The sequence below is a fragment of the Cottoperca gobio genome, chromosome 17, assembly GCF_900634415.1.
Source record: "Cottoperca gobio chromosome 17, fCotGob3.1, whole genome shotgun sequence".
Lineage (NCBI taxonomy): Eukaryota > Metazoa > Chordata > Actinopteri > Perciformes > Bovichtidae > Cottoperca > Cottoperca gobio.
Genome location: NC_041371.1, coordinates 19,872,634 through 19,894,308, shown reverse-complemented (window position 1 = coordinate 19,894,308; position 21,675 = coordinate 19,872,634). Strand labels below are relative to the sequence as shown.

Below are 21,675 nucleotides of genomic sequence, written 5' to 3'. Positions count from 1 at the left end.
GATTACTTTCACGAAGAACACAATTTATGAGGATTATAAAAGCGCAACGCGGATGCTCCATAGTCCGAACGAAGACGGCAAACTTTATTACTCCTTCCAACCTTGATAACGGCAGCGCATACCAGATCCACTCCTTCCGTCCTTACCTTTCACAATAAAAGCCCAGTAGATATGTTATTTGTATTTTCATGTTGTTTATTTGTCCCGCCCGTGGAGTGACGAGGCCTTAAGTTAACGAAAACACAAGATTATATATTACTATGACATAATAATATTAATAATAAATAATATATTCTATTTCTGCCAATAGATCCCCTAAATCGCACACACTGCTCCTTTTTAAACAATGTATTTTAGAGGAAAGTAGGCTGATACTGGACACACTATCTTGTGTTTTGTTTTAGGGATGTCATAGCACTTTTCATTCCTTTCTTTATCTGTTTGGCAGTCAGCTCTTGCTTGCTGTGAGGTTTGATTTTGACAGAGTAAAGCCAAAGCTCCCCTCTATCCATCAACAGAATTGCTTTACATGCGTGACTTTGCTCTATCTCCATAGAAACTGTTGCTCTCCCACTGTAATCTGTGCGCAAAAAAAAGGATTCATTTCATAAAGAAAGACAAGGAATAGAGGACAGAGAGACATTGAGAGAGAGAGAGGAGTTGAAGGACATAGACGCAGCAAACAGACGCGGAAAGAGACGGAGGGAGAGTAAAAAGATGAAATCAACAGTCAGCTCTCATACTGCATGTATGACATTGGGACGATCGTGAGAGGCAGTACAAATACTAACAATTTTACCCTATTCAAACACTATTTCCCACATTTGATCAAATTAATTGCTTGTAGGCTTATCCAACTGTTCATCCCACTGCTTCACCATGAGTGTGATAATAGCATCGTCGTGGAGCCCTGAGCTAAAGAATGATCTCGCCCATCAGCGACCAGCAGCACACATCGATACCTGGGTGTAACTCTACAGTGATCCAATGGCCTGTCCACGGCATTGACAGTGTGCACAATGCCCCTCATTAACTCTGTAAGTGCTTTAACGATCAGTCCTCAAACCAAAGCCTCAAGCGCTTGTTTAAAGTTGTGTGGAAGTATTTTTGTGACGAGGGAACTCTTGCTGCTGTTAGTGTGTGTAGTGTGTGTGTGTGTGTGTGTGTGTGTGTGTGTGTGTGTGTGTTTGCTAAGGCTTATGAAAGTTATTTTGTGCAGATGGCGGGGACAGATTTGCCTTCCTCAGACATTCACTCTGTGTAATGCTGTCATCGGCCCCCTGCGCTGATAGGACATACCTAGTGTTTCAATTTTAGAGATGTCAAATGTTCTGTGCAGAGACGCACAGAATAATGGTTAACCCTAGGGCTGTACCGAACGTCTTTTTTATTTCTTTTCATTCAAAGCTACTTTTAAGGTTTTCGAATGAATTCTTGAATGTCTGTCAAATGTTGTAACGTCATCACAGCTTTAAAATAAACCTTTAAACAAAATCCTCTATTTGAATAAAATAATTCATTAGATTAAATAAGTTAATCTTTTTTGTATTAATTCAACTTTCTTTAATGAATATAAGTCATCAGTGCGTACCGTGAGCGTGAGAGATAATTCTTTGACGCAGTGAACATTGTGTTTTTCAAACGCCAACAAACATTGATTGAAGAAAAAATACTTGGTTGGATAAAAATATGTCCACTTTGGAAATGACAACATCTATCTTTTTGCATTTTGACTTTACAACGCTCTGGAGTTATTGGAACTGCATCACACGAGTCAGCAAACAATCAGCCATCCCTGGAATCTGATTCTACACATAGTATAAAGCTAATATTATTAGTGTAGCCTTATCTGTATCTGTGCAGAAATACTGTCTTCAAACACAATGGATAAAAGAATAAGATTTGAATGTCAAGGCTATGAATGAAGCTTCCAACTCTTCTGTACAGCCCTAGTTAACATAGTACATTACATACTCTCACTGTAGCTCAATGCGTGGCGTGTGTGGCCTTGTAGCGGACGGATATTGACAGGAAGAGATGGGCAGACACGGATACACACTCGGAGCGGTTCAAAGGTTAAGCTGCCTCGATGCCTAGATCCCCAACAAAAGGTTTCTCGCTGCCAAGTTCTTATATCTAGAGGGGCTCTTCTGACTCTCCATCTGCTGCCATCTGTCCCTTCACTGTCCCCATTCTGGTGTGGCAAGGAAGAGGATGCAACACTGTGATCAGAGACAAGCCATGAAACAGTATGGAGCAGGGCTGACAGTAATTGTTCTCTCCATGGTCCTGGTGCAGGTACTGTGTGTCAGGTGGGGGATAGTAGTGAATTGATTTGAGGCGCCTGATGTCCAGGCTGTTAAATCTCAGCTGCAGTTTTGGAAGATTTGGCTATTTTATGGCATTTAAGTCTTTATTAGATTGTTGGAGAATGAAGCCAACAGGAAGTACTGGGGGTAGAAGGATGTGACAAAGGTTGCATGCTGTATTCTGACCTATGCATCTCAGACCACCAGGATTCCCCAATGGCATGCATGTTGTCCAATGTGTAGGATGCACTTAGACACAGAATAATAGTAGACGATGCTGTAGGCAGCCCTCTGTCAGACAAATTATGAGCATCAAGCTTATGGGCCAGAAATATTGTGAGGACCATTCAACCTTGGGTAATTGTAAATCCAGAAAGCCAGAGGAATATGTATCACCTCCCCCCCCCCCCCCCCGACGGCCCACCACTACACACACACACACACACCTTCCGCCTCTCTCCTTACAGTTAAAGTAACAACATGAAACAGCATGCCCCGCAGCTCTTTAGTTTTCAAATACAGCGCACTCGCTCGTCTTAATCTGAACACAGAGCACGTAGCGTACGAGTTCTGCCACTGTGTCAAGACTCTCATTCAGTATGCAAGGCCTACTTTTTTGAGGATCTGTGCATAAACCTCTAAATCTCTCCTGAAGTGTTATTAGGGGGAAATGGCGCGCTGTATGTAAAGAAACAAATGGCACAGAACATCTGGTTAAAGCTCATCCGAGAGAGCTGCACTAAATTGGACCGATGGTGTTTAAAATGCAACTGGAGCAGCATGCATTTTACATTACATTAGTGTATGAGTCGGTAAAATCTGGATGGAATATATAACACTGTAGAAAGTGGCTACAGTCACTGTATGAGGTATATACAGCAATAATTATGGTAGGAGTCCGCCCTCTCTTGCATCCATCCTGCAGGGTTTAAGCAACAGCACATGTAAGTCTACAGTTTGTCTTCTTTGTGATTTTGTCATCAAAGTGTGAATGTTAATTTCTCTACATGGTTGCTGTGTGTGTGCCAGACTGCAGCTGGTTAATGTTCAGAGGTACATGTGGCTGTATATAACACTCATTATCCTCTGGCTTTGAAACAAGTCTGAATTAGACCCAGATTTGACATTCACTTGCTTAGAGACTTTAATGACTTTAGCTTCGTCAAGCCCTCCCCCCTTTAGAGAATTGTGCCCCCATGAATTAGTAAGAGAGTGTGCATAGCCAAGACAAGTGCCTGCATTTGAACATGGAGGTTTTTTTTTCTCCATTTCCACTTAATTTGCTCTTCTTCTCATTTTTTCTTTTTGATTTTTCCTTGCAGGGGTGGAAGATGAAATTCCACTTGTGTTCATGGAGATGTAGAATACTGTGTGTTTCCAGGTGGAAAAGGTCATTTTGGTGTAATACGTTCTTTGAGTGGGGCCTTGACAGTCTCTGTTAGGGATATTAAACCTTGCGCTCCTCTCGCACACAGCTTAGCCAGCCACTTAAATGTGCCATTAACTGGTGTACTGCACGGGACACGTGACCTAGAATGGAGTGAGCCCTGAAAACTGTCTCAATTCGTGAAGGCGATGGTGACCTTGATTTTAAAATCCTGCTATCTTGTCGTCGGGAGACGGCGTTTTGCGTCTGACAAACCCGGCACAGGTTAAGAGGGGATGGTTTGTACGTTGTTGACGTACGAGATGGCGCTCGAGGCTTACACGCTCCTAATCAAAACAGTGCGACGGCAGATAGCGTGGAGACTAAATGAGAAAGTGTCGGTGTCAAGGTGGTGTCAGGGCAGTTTCAGAGATTGACAGACAGAATAATCAGCAACAGGGATGGGAGGGAGAAGGTGGGCAATGACATTATGAAGCCCAAGGCCAGCCAGACACACATTCGCAGATGCCCCCATGTCCCACACCACCAGCCCACCACCCGACATCCATCACCCAGGGAGGGCCTGGTGGATTATGGGTGAGCGCTGGACCGAGATGATTCCTCTCATAGCAGCCATTCAAGCTGGTTTGTCACTACCAATAGCACCCATGGGAACTGTGGGTGTGAGTGAGCACTAGGAGTGAGCCCCCCCCCCCCCCCCCCTGTAACCTTCCACCCCAGCTTTCTGTATGAATGCCCTGCAATAGGTGACGGCAGAGTGTTCTCAATGTTCCAGTTGTTTTCTCATTTAGTCCACCGGCTTTATCCAACTTCATTTCCAATCTCGAGTTCAATTTTCTTTCAATCTTTGCTCGCTGCTGCTAATTTGCAATTCATTCTGCATTTCCTATTCCATAAATATTAATACCAGAGCAGCCAACTCTCTCACACACACACACACACACACACACACACACACACACACACACACACACACACACACACACACACACACACACACACACACACACACACAGCCTCTATACCTTAAGCAGGGCATGATACTAAAGTTGTAGGTTTCAGTTGAGCTCACATCCTTGTTTCCTGTAATAACTTGCGTTCATTTTCTCCTCCTTATTTCTCGTCCTCTCTTTTCCTCTCCCCCCACAGGTCAGGACCGCAGTGAGGCGGGGCTTATTAAGCGTTTCCGTGGAGATGGCGTGCGCTACAAGGCCAAGCTGATAGGGATTGATGAGGTGACATCGGCGCGCGGGGACAAGCTGTGCCAGGACTCCATGATGAAGCTGAAGGTGTGTGTTTGTGTGTGGGGTGGGAAGAGACATCATTGAGCTTCTTCACTCATCACAGTCAAATTTGTAAAAGGCATGCCCGGGCATATCTGTATTGTCTGTTGAATGAGTCACATGTCTTGTCCTGTATAAGACTCACTGGCGCTCTGTAAAGAACTGACCAGACGGAACAAATGAAAGTCCAACCGTGTTATTCTGCAGCTCTTTGTCATGTAGCTACTGTAAGGTTGGTTTTATATATGTTGCAAAATGGTAGCAGCCTTGTACTTTATTTTCCCTCTTAATAGGCTGCTATATTTTTAGCATTGCTCAAAGCTCTCTGCGTTTATTCACACAGCTTTTTTGACCTTGGAGGCAAATTGGCTTCCTATGTTTGAGACGCTTTAAGCAATCACTTAAGTAGGAAATGTTCACTTTTCCGCGTGTGACTGCAAGAACACTAACCCCCCCCCCCTCCCCCTCCCCCAATTTGTCTGCCTCATGAATGTCTTCTCATGTCATTCACAGCCTTCTATTTTTACAACAAAGTAAACAATGTTATACTTGTAGCACATATGCAAACTGAGATAATGTGACCCAGATAATATTTTAGCCAGTGTTCTTTACAGAGCGTTGCAAGTAAAATGAGGTCAAATTCAGCCCTTCAGTAAGTCGGGAAAAAGTCTGAATACTAGTGATTGTGGATGAAAGTGTTCTTGAACTCATTTTAAAATATCTGTAATATTGTTAAGTTACTAGTCACTGTTGCTACATCTGTCAGGTCTGCCGGTCTTGCACATGCTCAGTGTAATAACAGGTGCAGATTTACCACGAGAATTATTTGTTTGTCGTGATTAAAGCAGGTTTCTCGTTTCTAGCCGCCTATCGTCAATTACAAAAGAGGCTAGCAGAGTTCACCAGCTGTAGCTAGCAACCTTATTAAACTAACATATGCTTAATGACTTGGTAGAACACGCTGTCTCCAGCTGATTTATTTTACTCGTTTTAGCAGAGAGCATCTAGTTCCATTATATTAGAGAGAAGAGAGACATCTCTACAGCTGATATCTCCAACACTCTGCACCTCACAACACAACTATCTACACTGATACATAGCTCTACAGGTAAATGTGTAATGTGTAGTTTTGACTTTGAGGTGAACCGTCCCTTTAACCTAAACTTTGCACCTTTGCTGTCGTATTATGGGGCTGAAAATAAATGCCACCATCCAAACTTTTTAAATACCAAGTACCACTATTAATAGAGCCCATTTGCACCGCAATAATGTGGAGAAATCCAAAGCTTTAAAGATCTGCTGTGCCGAGTTACGCTTGCTATTTTATCATTGGACAATTACTGTTCGGGGAGCGGTTTAGCTAACAGTCAATTATCAATATAAAGGACATATTAGAAATAGCGTGCTTCCTCTCCTCAACTTTATTCTGTATCCTCTTAAATGCCAGCTGTGTTTACTGGCTCCGAAGTAAAAGGCAGGAAATACTTATCACTTTCTTTGTTGGGGGGGGGGAAGCAGCACATAAGCATCTTTGCAGTAGGTGGCTACGGGATAAATCCTCCTCCAAAAGAGGACGTATATGCATGGCTCTTTAAGTATCTTCTCACACACTTTGTTAGAGCTTAAATGTGTGGGAAGCCCCACGAGAAGATCAGCGCAGCCGGAAGGCAAAGCCTCTCATCACCCATATTCATTTCCAAGTGATATGTCCAATAAAACAACTTTTCCCCCGCCTCAAAGACATTTCAGCAGTGCCCTCCACATGACTCCAGCAGTCACCGGCTAGCAGCCAGTTACAGTCAATGGAGCAGTCGATACAGACCTGCTATTATCTGGACAGGGGATAGAGGAGGGGACGCGGTCTCTATTGAGCTGCCTCTCGTTGCCTTGAGGACTAATCCACCAAATTGAGAAGCTGATAGCTGATTGACAACATCCATCGACTCTCCCGCCCACCTGCCTCTCTCTCACTTACTTCATCTTTTCCTTATCCCTGTTGCTTGTTCTGCTCTTTATCCTGCTCTCTTTAGCCTTTCCCTCTTTACACTCTATTGATCCCTTCAGCTTCTCTTTTTCTCATATGAATGTAAAGATGGATAGATGTTTCCCCTTTAACATCTCCCTGGAGATGCAGAGCACATGTGACCCGTTATGGCTGTGGTTTTGAAATATTAGCTGAGCCTTAAAAAAACAAGTGGAGAATAGCTGAGGTCGACCACTCATCCAAGTTACTTTGTCAGACGTATGCAGCACAGCAGGCAGGTCTTTCTTCTCCTCTTATCTGCGCTCCTCTTTTTCATCTTCACTTCTCCCGCAGGCTTTGTTCTATGAAAGACATGTCAAGCACACAGGTCGTGTCAAATGGAACACGGTGGAAATGTTAATTGTTATCTTTATCAGAGCTGAGAATATAAGAAAAAAGAGAGCTGCTGAGATCCATGGGAAAGAACGTACTTCAAAGGCTGCCTTGGCTGTTCAGTCAGCACTATGGGAAGTTGTCGGAGCGAGCTGGTTGGTCAGCAGCGATCCATTCTGTCAGCAAATCTCACCTTATTGTTGTTAGCTCGCACTTGTGTATGTCACGTTGAAGTGCAGTAAATCTACTTCAAGAAAAAGGGAGAGAAAAGCGGTGCTCGGGGGAGAAGAAAAAAAAGAGGCCGCAATAATACTAATAAGACGAGATGCACAAGGCGACGTGTGAACTCCTCTGAGAGTGAAGCTTTAAGAAACGGCACATGAAAGAACATTCTGTCCTATCACACCTTGTGTAACTCCTGTCACCTTAGCCCCACAATCTACCCCCCCCAATCCCCCCATCTCCCACTGTCACAATCACCTGAGTCGGAAAGAGAAGAGAGCTCACCGTCTCTCACGCTGAGCTCATATCCTTTCATCTCCTCATGTCGTTTCCTTTAATCTCCTGCAGGGAATGGCTTCCTCGGCACGTTCCAAAGGGGAGCACAAGCAGAGAGTGTTCTTGACGGTCTCTTTCGGCGGGATCAAGATTTACTGTGAAAGATCAGGGGTGAGTAGCATGTCTGCGAGGCCTCCGCCAGCTGCTGTACTGTGAACCTACAGTGTAGGACATCCAGAGGGCAGACGCTCGCACGGTTCAGTTCACAGCGGCTGCCAACCGCCGCCATCTTGTCAGTCCAGTTGACATATTGGTACGACTGCAATACCTGCGCAGAAGGAAGATTAAGCACAAGATTGTGCTGAAATAAAAACAATTCCGTCGACTTTGAGAAACTGGACATTTTATAGACCAAGCGATCAGTTGATTCACTGTCAGATTAATTGATAATGAAAATAATCCTTAGTCGCAGCCCTTTATTGAACTTGACTGCATTAAATTGCAGGTCTTGCATTTGATATTTGACCCTAATTAACACGTAAAGTTTGGGGGGGCTACTTACTGTAAGATCACTCAGTCCCCGGATGCATGCTAATGGTAGCGCAGTGAGCAATGTTATGGTGCTGTTATGAGATGGGCTGTTTCCGCCTCCATGCTGGCGTCCATCCCCTGGCGGACTCGGAGGCCTGCTGTTTCATTACAGGATGATAGAGAGGCTCGGCTCTCCCCCGTCCTGGGGCGTAGTGTTGGCTAGATAGGCCCACTCTGCTCATCAGCACTAACCGATAATTAGCACTCAGTTCCACCTCTTAATGATCATTTCCGCTAATGCTAATTACACCACGGCTCCACCTCAGCTGTCGTTAGAGCTAAACTGATAATTATGCAACAGCGTTTGTCCCGTGGCTGTCGACCCCCAACCCACTACCAACCGTCTACTCTCCAAAAAAAAAAACACCCCTCTTTGATAATATCTCTTTTCAATATGACTGGTAGTGATAGTGGCGTGTCTTTGGCCTGTAATGAAAATGAACATTAAGCCTCCCGCCACCACCAAACAGCTCACCAGCTTTTTGACAAGCTCATTTGTTGTTTTGGAAATCATGCCCTCTAATGCTCCTCATTTTATTTACTGATTACTGGCAGTAAATAACACTCCACACTTAATATCCCTCTTGAGTTATTATGGGGTAATGGGGATCAGTCCGGCGCAGGCAGCGTCAACAATATTGAGATGGAAATACTTTATGTAAAGCTGACTTGATTCTGTGCTGAATCCAGCAGACTAGTCATATTAGTTTTGTATTTTACATTAATCTGAGGCGTTACTAGCGACGCTCCCAGCTGAATATCTGCTAATATTCAAATGAAAGCTCCTCCCCGGTGCTGAAGCTTATCTCTGCTAATAGCGGAGAGGCAAGTGGGTGTGCCTGAGTGACAGCTGAATTACTCAGTGTGTGTGTATATGGGTGTGTGTTTATGTTTTGAGAGCTTTTTTTGGGGTGTCTATTTTGAAAAAGGGATTGTTTCCTGATTTTGTATTTGACGGCGTCTCAAAACCTGCTGATATCAAAAATAAAGACAAAAAGTCTGAGAGATTTCACTCAATCGCACCGAAGAGCACAAAACAAACGGCATACGGATTCTCAATTGTATGGTGTCTGTAGAGTGCTGTGTAAGAGATTCTCTCCTCCCCCTGTCTCAGTTGGTTGGTTGCGTTTGGCTCCACAATATGCAAAGATGTTTAAAGTAGGTCTGACCTAGTTTTCCTGCCAACACTGTGTACAGTACTCTACTTGTAAAACACTATTTAAAAATGGAACAAGACATGTTTTTGCATCTTTTAAGGGGAGCAACGTTTTCAGCAGGCCAACGTGGTCCCTCCTGTAACACTTAACATCTCTGCTATGTAGGTTCTCATGCATCACCACTCAGTCCACGAGATCAGCTACATCGCCAAGGACACCAGGGACCACCGGGCCTTTGGCTACGTCTGCGGGAAGGAGGGCCACCATAAGTTTGTGGCCATCAAGACGTCACAGTCGGTACATACTTTTCCACTCTGCAAGAGCTGTTTTTAGGTTATTTTAGGTTACGCCACGTCTTACACAAGGTTATAATAAACAAACATCTTCATGTTCTGCTTTCACAACCTCTGTTCTATGTGAGCTGTCTGACTAAAATCATTTGATCATCATTTAAATGTTAGAGGTTATTCCTGAACATTATTTAACAAAAAAAGTAAATTAACTTCCTGCACTGCTTTTATTCCCCCACATCTTCTGGGCCGGCCATTTTTCCCTCCTCCACCTCCACATGTTCACCGCTCTTCATCGACCTGAATCTCTTTTTTTTTTTTATTCGTCCATTTCCTCTCCTTTCTTACTTCCCTCTCCTTAATTTTACACATCCTCTTCTTCCTCTTTCCCCTCTCGCCCAGGCGGAGCCTCTCATCATCGACCTACGCGACCTCTTCACGCTCATCTACGACATTAAACAGCGGGAGGAGATTGAGAAGAAGGCCCAGAAGGACAAACAGTGTGAGCAGGCAGTCTACCAGGTAGGGCCGCACGTTTTTTTCTCAGTTTCATTTCCCATTCGGAGGCGAGATCACACATTATAACTCAGCCAGCATCTCATTCCCACAACATAAATCTTCACACTCAAGCTCCCTCTGAAGTGCATCACAGACTGTTTGTGTGCACCGTTGATTTCTATGTTGAATATCTAAATGTAATGGAAATGCAACAGGTTTAGATGTTTGTTTATTTTATTGGAGTCAGGTACGCGTGACAGGAAGTGTGTGTGTGTGTGTGTGTGCGTGTGCGTGTGCGTGTGCGCGCGTGCGCGTCACTGTTTCATTAAACACAACACATTGTCAGTGTGTGATTATGCTCACTTGCAGGAAAGGACACGCTGAAATGAATTTTTCTTTCTCCGTTTACTTTCTAATGAGACTCTAAATTGGGCTGCACTGTCTTACTGATGAAAAACAAACAAAATGTGTCATCTGCCTTGTGTCTCACCACTGCACAGACCATCCTGGAGGACGAAGTGGACGACCCAGTTTACCAGGTAGGTCTGTAGGCACACAGAGCAGCAACCAAACACGGCTGACGTTGATGCTTTTTAGCTTCACTGGTGCTGTTAGCTTGGAATTTAAAACAAAACTCAATTTAAATATCTCCTCCAGTCACTGATCTGCTTGAATTAATGATTCATGATATTCCACCATTCCAGTAATACACAGTAGACCATCCTAGTGGACAGTTTTGTTCAACCATTCAACTCCCATTTGCCAGTGCAGTGTTGTAAAACCATATTTTTTCAGTTGATCTGTGTCAATGTTCTGATTTCTGCCAAAGACATGCCCCCTCCCCCACTCCCCAGATTGGTTGTTACCCCCTCACCTCCTTATTGCCCTGTGCATTTATTTGGCTGTCATGATTTTTTTTTCTCTGTGTTTGCTCACACTGAATACAGACAACACTAACTCTTACTCTGAATGCTATGTTCAGTGGTACGTCCAGCCACCTCCCAGAAGTGTGTTTTGCATAAAGTCATTCCATGTGCAGCTTTCGATTATGTTGATGTTGGTTGACAAAACTCCAGACTGTGGCCAGAATCTTAAAGGAGCACTTTGACATTTTGGGAAATCAAATCACTTATTCTTAACACTTTCTTGCCGATAAGATCAATACCACCGTCATGTCTGTGCTGTGACTATGTAGCTGAAGCCAGCAGCCAATTAGCCTAGCTTAGCATAAAGAATGGAAATGGGGGGAACAGTTAGCCTGGTTCTGTCTAAAGATAACAAAGTCCGCCTACCAGCACCTAAAACAAGCTGCAGTGTTAACTTTGGCACCTTATTTAGATTTATTTTTAGTCTTGACTAAAGACCTTTTAGTTTTCGTCATGAAATTCTTGTCTCATTTTTGTCACGTTATTTCACTTCTAAGCATTTTGAGACTACAGCTGTCGCCATCTTTGTTGTGTACAGTTACCATGGTTACAGGTGTTGTTCTCATCTCTCTCAAGGTTAGTGGTGAAGGCGCTGTTTGTACACACACGGTGCTCAAGTTACTCTGCAGTAACACAACAGACCGACTCTCCTCGCTAAATCATTATATCAGTTATCATTTACAAACTCTGGCTGTTTGAAGAAAACCGCTCACTCTCTGTCGATCCTGCTCACCTTGCATTAGCATCACCGATGTAGAGCAGCTGATCATTCAGAAGCTTGATGCACTCACTTGTTGTTTGAGTGCTGTTGTTGTCTGCGTTTAGGTTGAGGGAGAAGAACGTAGTTGGATAACGTAGTGATATTTGTTCAGCAAACATCCAGAGGAAGATTTAGATGTTTGACAGCTTGGAACTTTCCTTCCAACTTGAAAGATGGCCGACTGAAAGTAGCATTAACATTACTGCCACAGCACTGTATAATATTACGCTAACTTACCTTTCTATCCCTTGTCTAATGCTCACTGGATCGTAGAATAATTTAGTCCATAAAACTGTTTGTTCCAAGAACTGCTACACATAACATTTCTGACAGATGACCTTCTGAACATGAGATGTGTTGTGCGGCAGAGGATACTGTTACTAATCAGGAGCTAGGCTTCAGTGTGTGATTCCGCAGATGAATGCAGGTAGTTTAATAAGACTTTGTATTTAAACAATCATTGGTTCATTTGTCCGTCTTTCATGTTCTCGTTTAGTTTTTTTAGTTGACAAAAAATGCAGTTAATTTGTTATAATTCATGTTTTCAATGGTTACTTTTTTTTTACAATTGGACAGAGCCAGGCTAACTGTTCCCTCGTTTCCAGTCGTAATGCTAAGCTAAGCTAAACAGCTGCTAGCTCCAGCTACACATCTATGATACAGATATGAAAAAGGTATCAATCTTCTCGTCTTACTCTCGGCAAAAAAATGAATAAACGTATTTCCCAAAATGTCAAACTATTCCTTTAATTTGAGATCCCTAAAGACATTTATTAACATCAAGGTTGAGAGGAGATACTGACCGATCTGAGACTTCACTCATGGATCTCAAGCGAAGATTCTGACCTCCGGGTCTATTTTCTCTCAAAGAGGTGGAGCATCATATTGCTGTTGTGGAAGGGAGACCTCTAGCGAAGACCTCCACATTGCCTTGAACTACTGCCTGACCTATTATACTTGTGCTCTTTCCTCTTCCCACCTCACTTTTTTTCTTTCTCTCCACATCTTCCCCATTCTTCTTTCCCATTCCCCATTTTTTTTTACTTCATATTTGCAATCTGATTTCACTCCCCACTCGACGCCATCCTCGCTCCCCTGTGCTTTCATTTATTCTCGTCATGTATCACTTCCTCGTTGTTTCTCTCTGTTTTATATGCCAACCTTTCTCTCTGTCTTCCCATCTAATTATTCTCTGCACCTCCACGCCTTGCCCACTACTTCTGTTCTATAGTACATAGTGTTTGAGGCTGGACACGAACCCCTCCGTGGCCCCCAGTCAGAGGAGAGCGTTTATCAGGTACAAAGACAAGCATTGCCCCCCTTTTCTTCTCCCTCTTCATACCCTGTGATGGATGATAATAGAAACAGTACTAACAACATGACTTTAGAGCACCTTTCTTAAAGAAGTCACAAAGTGCACATTGTTTTTGGAGAAAGGGTTGTCTGAAGATTTAGATCAAACTAAGGTTTCTGTTTTAACGTGGCTGAAGATGAAATGGCATTCAAGAAGCTGTGAGATCTATTAAAAGCTTTTCTGTTCATGTTAAAGTTATAATCCGTAAGATTAGGAAGGTTAAGAGCAAGTTTGTTCTATTACTCGCTGCAATATTTAAAATTGACCCTCTGTCAAAAAATGCGAAAATGACCATCTCTCACTAACCGTGGTGACAAATACGTTGCGTTTCCTGTGGCACAATAAAAGCCACTCGTGTGTCAGTTAAACGCTTTTAATGTAAATTAGCAGCAGGAGGATTTTGCATTTGTATCGCAGTAACTAAATATAGCTCTGATACAGTTTAATGAGAGTGTACGCTGAACAGTGAGGCTATCAGTGAGATGAAATTACACTGGATTACATGAGTGCATCGTTTCCTGTGCGTGTGAAGGCAATTTGAATCCAGCACGGGTATGGCGGACTCCGCCACTACTAATGAAAACTGCTTTAGTGAATGTAAATACTTTAAATAGCTATTGCTGAAAAAAGTACGACGTTTTAATTCACGAAAATATTTAGAATTATAACCGTCTTTATGTTAAAATTACGGAAGAGCATCAGGGCACGGCCTGAGGGAAACACATTTTATTTTATTTTACTTTTTGTGAATAAAAACAGAATGTCAAGAAAAAGGTCCAACTTTCAGTCGATGCTATTAGTTTGTTTTAACTTTATTCTCAACATTTTGACTTTATTGTCAGAATAAAACAAAGCCTCATGTAGCGTCTTAAACAGCTGCAGAAGAGCCAAGGTCAGTCGTTTTATATATCTAACACTTTGACCTTTAGACCATTTGAAGGACCAGCTAGGACTCCAGGGACCTGTCGTACGGTTTAATCCTACCCCCTCCCTTTCTCTCCCTCTCTCCCTCCTCCTCCTCTTTTTGCCTCTCTGTATCTTGCGTTCCTCTGAAGATGAAAGATGCAGAGAGAGAGATTAATCACTTGCCATGCCATTTGATCTCAGAATGAAGCAAGATCAATAGACTTGGGGAAAACGTAAGGGAAAGTTAACCAGTCGAGGGAGTGACGGGGAGACAGGCAGCGCGGTTTAGAGCAACAGATAGTTTAAATTAATGTGAGAGAAAGGAGGCCAGAGCTGAGGCGTTCTCGTATTGTCAGATGAACCAGTTGAGACATACTGTTGCAGAATAACAATAGGCTTTCTTAATACTCGCCAGCTCGCACCATCCTCCAGCTTTGTTTGCAATCAATATTGATTTAAGTAGAATTGATTCAATAAAACAGCTGTAGAATTTGCCTGATCCCATTGCTCTAAAAGATAAATAATTACATCTTTAAAAAATGGACTAAATGGAAATTGATGCAGAAAGCTTTTTCTCTTTCAATAGACATGTTTCAGTTCTTGTAAGCTCCTGTTTTCTAATAACCCAGCCTGTTAAAAAGAAAACATAAAAAAAGGTGTTGCTCTGTTACTTACATATGAATCGACCTCCAATCCAATGCAGGTCCCAACCAGTCAGCAGAAGGATGGGATCTATGATGTCCCAAAACGCCATTTCATGACTGTAGGTGTTTTTTATTTTGTATTATTTGTTTCTTTACTTTTCTACTTGCAAACCTCTCTTTAAGATCCTCTTGAAGGAAGTGCCTTAAAGCCCCCTTTTGACAGCACCCATTGGAAATATTTTTGCTCTGCTGTATTTAATAGTTTTAGTTATGTATTACAGCCGGCGGGCACTAAAACGGGTTTCCCAATCCTAGAACGACTCGGACTGCGATGATGATGAAACAAAGCTCCATTGGTCATGCCTAGCCTGCTTGAAGAGATAAGACGAATTGATTGGTCAACCAAAGACAGACATGTCAGCAATTTCACAGGACATTAGAGAGGCAGGCTTCGTATCCAAAATCCAATCCTGTGCAGAATGTGACGCGTGTCGTGACCAGATGGTCGAGACAATATCAGCTCGGAGTCTGTTTGCCGGTCTCGTCCGACTGGCGGGGCGGACTGACTGGATAAATAAATGGGTGGCTGTTCCGTCCTTCCTCGGAGGATGAGGACGAGAGGTTTGTAGGTGGGGTGGGTGTTGGGTCGAGCTGCATGCAGGACAATCAAGGCCACCAAACACTCATAAAAGCTGTACCTTTAATGAAGAGCAATATATGTTGTTCAGAAGAACAGCACTAAAAAGCATTTTTTCATCAAACTGAAATATATTTTATCTCATCCTGGTAGGTTTTATGAGTTCTTCACCCCCATGCAGTGACCACGCTATTACATCCCTCAAATCGCTTGTAAAAACATTCATTCAAGCCTATTTCGCCCATAAATTCAGCCAGGGACAATTTCCACGCAACTTTTGAAAACAGCCCAAGCAAAGTGCTTCTCTGCTCTCCGCTGTTTGCGCGCTCGTCGCTCAGCATATCAAACAGATAAACTGCCCTCGCTATCTCACCCAAACAGCCCATGCCAGTATAAGTAGCAGCGCTTCCATATCTCTAAGTGTTACTGCTTGTCTGTTCATTCAGTTGGAGCTTTTTGAGAGCCTCGAGCTCCCCTGATGTGTGTCGGTGCCTGCAGGGAGAGACCTCTGTGTACAATGTTTACCTTTTCCCAAATTCAGACTCATTCTGTGACCCTCAATGGTTCCAAAGTGCCGTGCAAACTGTGCAATGCGCCATGTCCCGGCTTATTCAAGGAGGACATAAACACCCTGTTAGCAGCAACACTGGTTGCTGTTATTCCTCCCTTTTTCTTTCTTTGGTTTAAATACGTGTGTGTTTGTATCTGTGTCTTTACAGCATGCAAGTTCTGTGTGTTTTTGTGCTTTTTTACGGTTTCATTGTCTGCTTGTGCATGGCCCCAGAGACATTTCATGCAACTTAGCCATTCCATAGTCTCTTCCATAGCCGCGTCCCCCCTCTCCTTTAAGTAGTGCGAGTGGAGGACAGAGGGGACTAGAGCAGGGGTCACGTCTGCCTATAGAGGTGAGGTGGCCTCATTGTCACGGTCGGGTGGTTCCAGGAGCTTCTTCCTTTCATTTATGTGATGAAATAAACACACTCCTCTGTGTACGTGTCTCCTGACGGAGTAGAATCAGCATGATAAAGCGGCCCAGGCTCTCACGGGGGCCCCGTGTCTTGATTGGCAGACATAAGAATATCTAATCAGAGGCTGTTTTAGAGGACTGAATAGCCTTTTTACCCACTCAATTATAGCGAGCCATGAAAGATTCATTTTAGATCCATTTTCTGATAACAAAACGAGGGGATAGTTGTTTCTTGCCATCCACAGCACAATCTGCTTTTGTGAATAGATTTCACTCCCCACACCTACCCACCCATGCAACCACCATACCCTATCTGGAGATGAATTTAAGGTTTCACGCGTGTGCAAATCTCCTTGTCGTGACATATCACTGGACTTTGTCTCTCTCTCTCTCTCTCTCTCTCTCTCTCTCTCTCTCTCTCTCTCCCTCGCCACTTGGTTTGACTCGCAGAACATCAACCACTTTGATCTTTTTGGCGACATGTCCACTCCTCCCTCGGTGAGTACTGCCACGCCTACTACATTGTGTAATTGAAACAAGTTTATAGAATCACGTAGAGAAATGACATCATTTCATTAGGACGGTCGCAGAGATCTAAATTACCTGAATATCCGACAGTACGATAAGTGAGATGTGTGTGTGTGTGTGTGTGTGTGTGTGTGTGTGTGTGTGTGTGTGTGTGTGTGTGTGTGTGTGTGTGTGTGTGTGTGTGTGTGTGTGTGTGCGTGCGTGTGTGTCCGTGGCCTCCCAGATGCCCCCATCACCTGCCAACACACTGGACCCGAGCAGGAGCAGCCGCCAGCAGCAGCAACACGCTGCTGAGTTGTACGCCCCCTTCAGCCCCACCTCCATGCCGTCAGGTAGCTACACCCAGACTGAATATCTGCATCTTTTTCCACAATTCAAAACATAAAAGAGAACAAAGTGCTGCTGGGGATGTGTTTCTTTGATGTGTAGTTTGTGAAAAGCCTCGCCCAGATTTCCTGTACCACAGAGATACTGTTAAGAGATGTTTCTTTAAGGAACCAATACTGGTGGGTTTTGCATATTTTAACAAAACCATTGACATTGTGGTTTTCCAAGAACGTCCCAACATCCTTTAAAAACAGCAGCCTACTGATGAGCGACCTTCTTTAATGCAGGAAACAACTTCATCCTTTTCACAATGTGCCCGTTCACGATAGCACAGCTTATGAAGTCGATGCTTTTTGTTAACGGACTCTTAAACCTCAAATGTTGACATGGAAAACTCCAACAAGGAAACATTTTCAAGACATGCAACAGTACCATAAATAGGACAAAAATGATTGTGTTTCATTTTGATTGCTGATATCAAATAGTAAGCTTCTGCAGGTTTGGTAGTGGTACAATACACCGGACTCTCAGTTGAGTGTAAGACTTTAAGAGCTCCAGAATGCGGTCGTTAAATACACAATATATACTTCTTTTGACTCTAGGGGTCTTTTGGTCAAAACAATAACAGAGTTTGCTGGCGTCCTGAAGTAGCATGGGATCATGGGAGTTTAACATTGCAGTCAGCTTCTCCTGGTTAGGACTCCTTCATTGTTCATAATAAAGAATAAAGCAGTTTCACATTAAAAATGTAACATTAGTGTTTCCTCGACACGTTCAATGGAAAACGGACATCCCAGAGAGGCGAGCCGACTTGACACTAATATTTGCTCAGCTTGTTTCTCTGATAACATAAGATCCAGGCGTTCAGGAGTTTTTAACTGGGAGCCGAATTATCCGCAGAGGTCTCCTCCTCTCCAAAACAAACAGACCAGGTGATTAAAACCAGTAAATACACAGAATAAAGCAGTTTCACGGTGAAAATCTGTGTTTCTCCGATGATGTTTGGCTGCCGCGAACAGTTGCTCAGCTTGTGTCTTGTGATTAAAATATATAGTTTAAAACAATCAAGATCTAAAAAGTGTATCTTTAAAAATGTGGTTAACAACAGTATAACAAGTCAATTTATGACCAAAAGGCTGACGCGTGTACAAAGGGGATACGACGCCATTACAAGCGACCAGATGAAAAGGACTGTTGATTAAAATGGGATAGTTTAAGTACAAACCTCAACAACATATATAACGTATTTTATCTTTAAATGCACATTTTTGCTATTAAGTTCAGCATTGAATGGCTCTCATTGTAATATTAATAGAGTAACATGCTGTGATTTTGAAAATCAATGTATTGAACTTGTAATCACACAAGACTAAATGTATTCCTCGCTCATTAAAATAATAATCTTATATAAATAATAAACCTTTTCCTGACCTATTTCCTTTAATTGTTTTCCTTCTCCTCCCCGCTCTTGTTGCTGCTGCAGGTTATATGACCATGGGTCCGGTGCAGGCGGCCCAGTGGGCGCAACAGCCATATTCTGGCCAGGCCCAGACTCTGGCCTTCCCAGTGCAGGGGCCCCTCCAGGTGGCTCAGGTCCTCCCCGGTGGTCAGCCAGTCATCTGGAGCCAGGCCAACATTTTCCCGGCCACTCAGCAGCAATGGGCAGCCATGGCAGCCTACATGCCAGCCCAGACCGTGGGCGTGGGGGGGCACGCCATACCAGCTGCCATGCTCCAAGGCCTGGTACCCATTACCACCATGTGCCCGCAAGCCTGCGATTTATCAGCCCCCTCCTCTGCCATCACCAGCCCCCAGCACACGGTCGACCCCGCCATGCTTCAGAGGCAGCTGAGCCTGGGGAGAGAAGGCCTCGGCATGGACTCGGATGCAGGCGAGGGCCCCTCTACATCAGGTGTGGGACCTGGCGTCGCGTCCGCAGCAGTGAGCAGGTGTGGGACCCCAGGCCTCATGAGTGTACCGGACACACTGGTCTGCAGTGTGCTGTTGCCCCCTTCAGCTGCCGCCACCCAGGAGGAGGAAGGGAGCTGTAGTGACCTTGATCTCTCTCGGATGACCTTGAGCCCAGGTACATCCTCATCACCGTCTACTGAATCTCGTAAGTGTTCTTCATTATCTCACTAAACCATCATCCGTGTACCACTGCATGTAAACAGCATATAGCTTTTTCATTTTAAATATTAGCTTTACTAGCTGCATGGCTATATGGAAGACAATGTCACACACGGGACTATCCAAACATCCTACTGCATCCTACTGACTTTGGTGATCCCCCTGACGTTTTTTCTAGAGCCACTATGAGATTCACATTTGTGATTTTGAGTGAGATTTCTCCAAATGTATGGCATAGATTGCTATGAAATGTCACACAATAGGAGTAGTATATTGAGGAAACCTCAGCAGGAGCCTCAGAGTAGGGATTCCTCATCCAGGACAGATAGACATACAACAGATTCCATGTGTACAGAAAACATTTAAATTACACTATTGTACGGAAGCCCTGAGAGGCAAGTGAGAATAAACAAAATATTTTCTACACTAAAGCATTCATGTTTCCCTAACAGCAGAGAAGAGCAGATTACAACTCTGTCAAATGTCTTTGAGTTTCTAGAAAAGCACGATACAAGTCAAATGTATTATTATTATTATTATTATTATTATTATTATTATTATTAAAATACATTTCTAGCCAAAAGAACAGTAACAGTAAAGTTACATAACTTGCTAACACACAACATATGTACATTGTGTCTAAAGTGCATTAAGATATTAAAACTCACCTGCAAGAAAACATAAATGCTTTTGGTTTTATTTAGAATGTTGGCTAGTGGTGCACTTCAGCCTCTTGTGGCCAAAATGAACATTACAACAACAAGCAATTCACCTCCTGAAGCTTTCAGCTGTTTTAAAGTCATAAACACAGAAGAGAAAACAATTGATCAAAGACTTAGAATATGGATCAACAGGTTTTTTTTCTCCAACTTCCCTCTCAGGACTTCCGTACTATCGACAATCAGGATGAAAAAAAATAAAGATTGTTAACTTGTATGAAGGATATGCTTCTGGGAGCAACTTCAGGTGCCAAACAGGCCTAAACTACACGACCTCCTCTCCATCATGAAACGAGGACAGAATACACAAACACACAAGAGGCAAAGCTCAAGCACATCATTCACAGAGGAAAGGCTGAGTCTTAATGAGGGTTAAAGAGATGCAATCATTTTCAGAGAGGGACAAACATGGACTATAAGTACTAGGCTTAATAGATGAATTGAGACTGATAATGGTAGCATGTTCAAGGCCTGAAGTAATACTGAACCTAACTGAAAGTTAAGGCGAGTTTTAAGTTTGGATTTAAAGGCCACTGTCTGATGTCGGCATTGAGGTTGTTGCAGAGGAAGGGGGCACGAAAGGAAAAAGACCCTGCAGCCTGCTGACTTCTTTTAAACTGTGGGAACAGACAGGAGCCCTGTATTGTGAGAGCGTGGGGTGCAATGTTAGGTTTAAGGAGATCAGACAGGTTTGAAGGGACGTGCATGTTTATAATGTTGTGCTTTATTTGAAAGTGTGCCGAATACAGAATGTCAGAGTTAAATAGAAAAAAAGTCAAGGGGGCAATGCAATAAAGGTCATGATGTGGATTTGAAGCCACTGCTCAGTGTGTAGCTTGATGCTAAAATATATTCAGATTAGCATTAAACATTTTGGAAAGTGGTACAAAACAAAGTTGACATGTCCTCTTACTGTATTTACTGAACATTTCTGACTTCCTCTCCTCGCAGCATCCACTCCAGCCCCTCAGCAGAGCTCGTCTTCAGACTGCCCCGCATCACAGGCCAGTGACCCCCCCACAGATCACTCTCCTATAGACCCAGAGGGCAACAGCAGCAACGCCAAGGAGGAACAATCAGTGAGCCCCGCCCCCCTGGCTCACACCCCAGTCAATAAGATTCATAGATTAGGTTTAACAAGTGACTGGCACAATACTATAATCTATTATTGTCATACGGATCATCTGTTCTCAAGTACATCGCATGTAATCACGCTCAGCACAATGTCACGTGATTAATACGGCCAAATGGGATTGATTTTACAGAAAAATGTCAAGTCAATTAAAAAGGAAAGGCCAAAGATGATTTAAGTGTCTTCATTAGATCATATATAACAAGGTAAAATTGTGTCTCAAAGTAATTATAGTCATCATCCTAAAGGTTTGGCTGATTTTTCTGGGAAATGTGG

General features: G+C 43.3%; 1 protein-coding gene across 7 annotated transcripts in view; it reads left to right on the top strand.

The window, feature by feature from the left end:
- The window catches only part of dab1b (DAB adaptor protein 1b), a 103,999-nt gene that overhangs the window by 79,823 nt on the left and 2,501 nt on the right, over positions 1-21,675 (top strand). For 4 of the 7 annotated variants that reach the window (XM_029452848.1, XM_029452849.1, XM_029452851.1 and 1 more), the window contains 11 exons: positions 4,846-4,985; positions 7,906-8,004; positions 9,747-9,878; positions 10,274-10,393; positions 10,870-10,908; positions 13,287-13,352; positions 15,019-15,078; positions 17,014-17,061; positions 17,315-17,423; positions 18,902-19,534; positions 21,219-21,346. In XM_029452848.1, coding sequence (XP_029308708.1) covers positions 4,846-4,985; positions 7,906-8,004; positions 9,747-9,878; positions 10,274-10,393; positions 10,870-10,908; positions 13,287-13,352; positions 15,019-15,078; positions 17,014-17,061; positions 17,315-17,423; positions 18,902-19,534; positions 21,219-21,346 — 1,574 coding nt within the window. The remainder of the gene's footprint in view (positions 1-4,845; positions 4,986-7,905; positions 8,005-9,746; positions 9,879-10,273; positions 10,394-10,869; positions 10,909-13,286; positions 13,353-15,018; positions 15,079-17,013; positions 17,062-17,314; positions 17,424-18,901; positions 19,535-21,218; positions 21,347-21,675) is intronic. The other 3 variants (XM_029452852.1, XM_029452853.1, XM_029452854.1) reach the window with 3 other exon arrangements.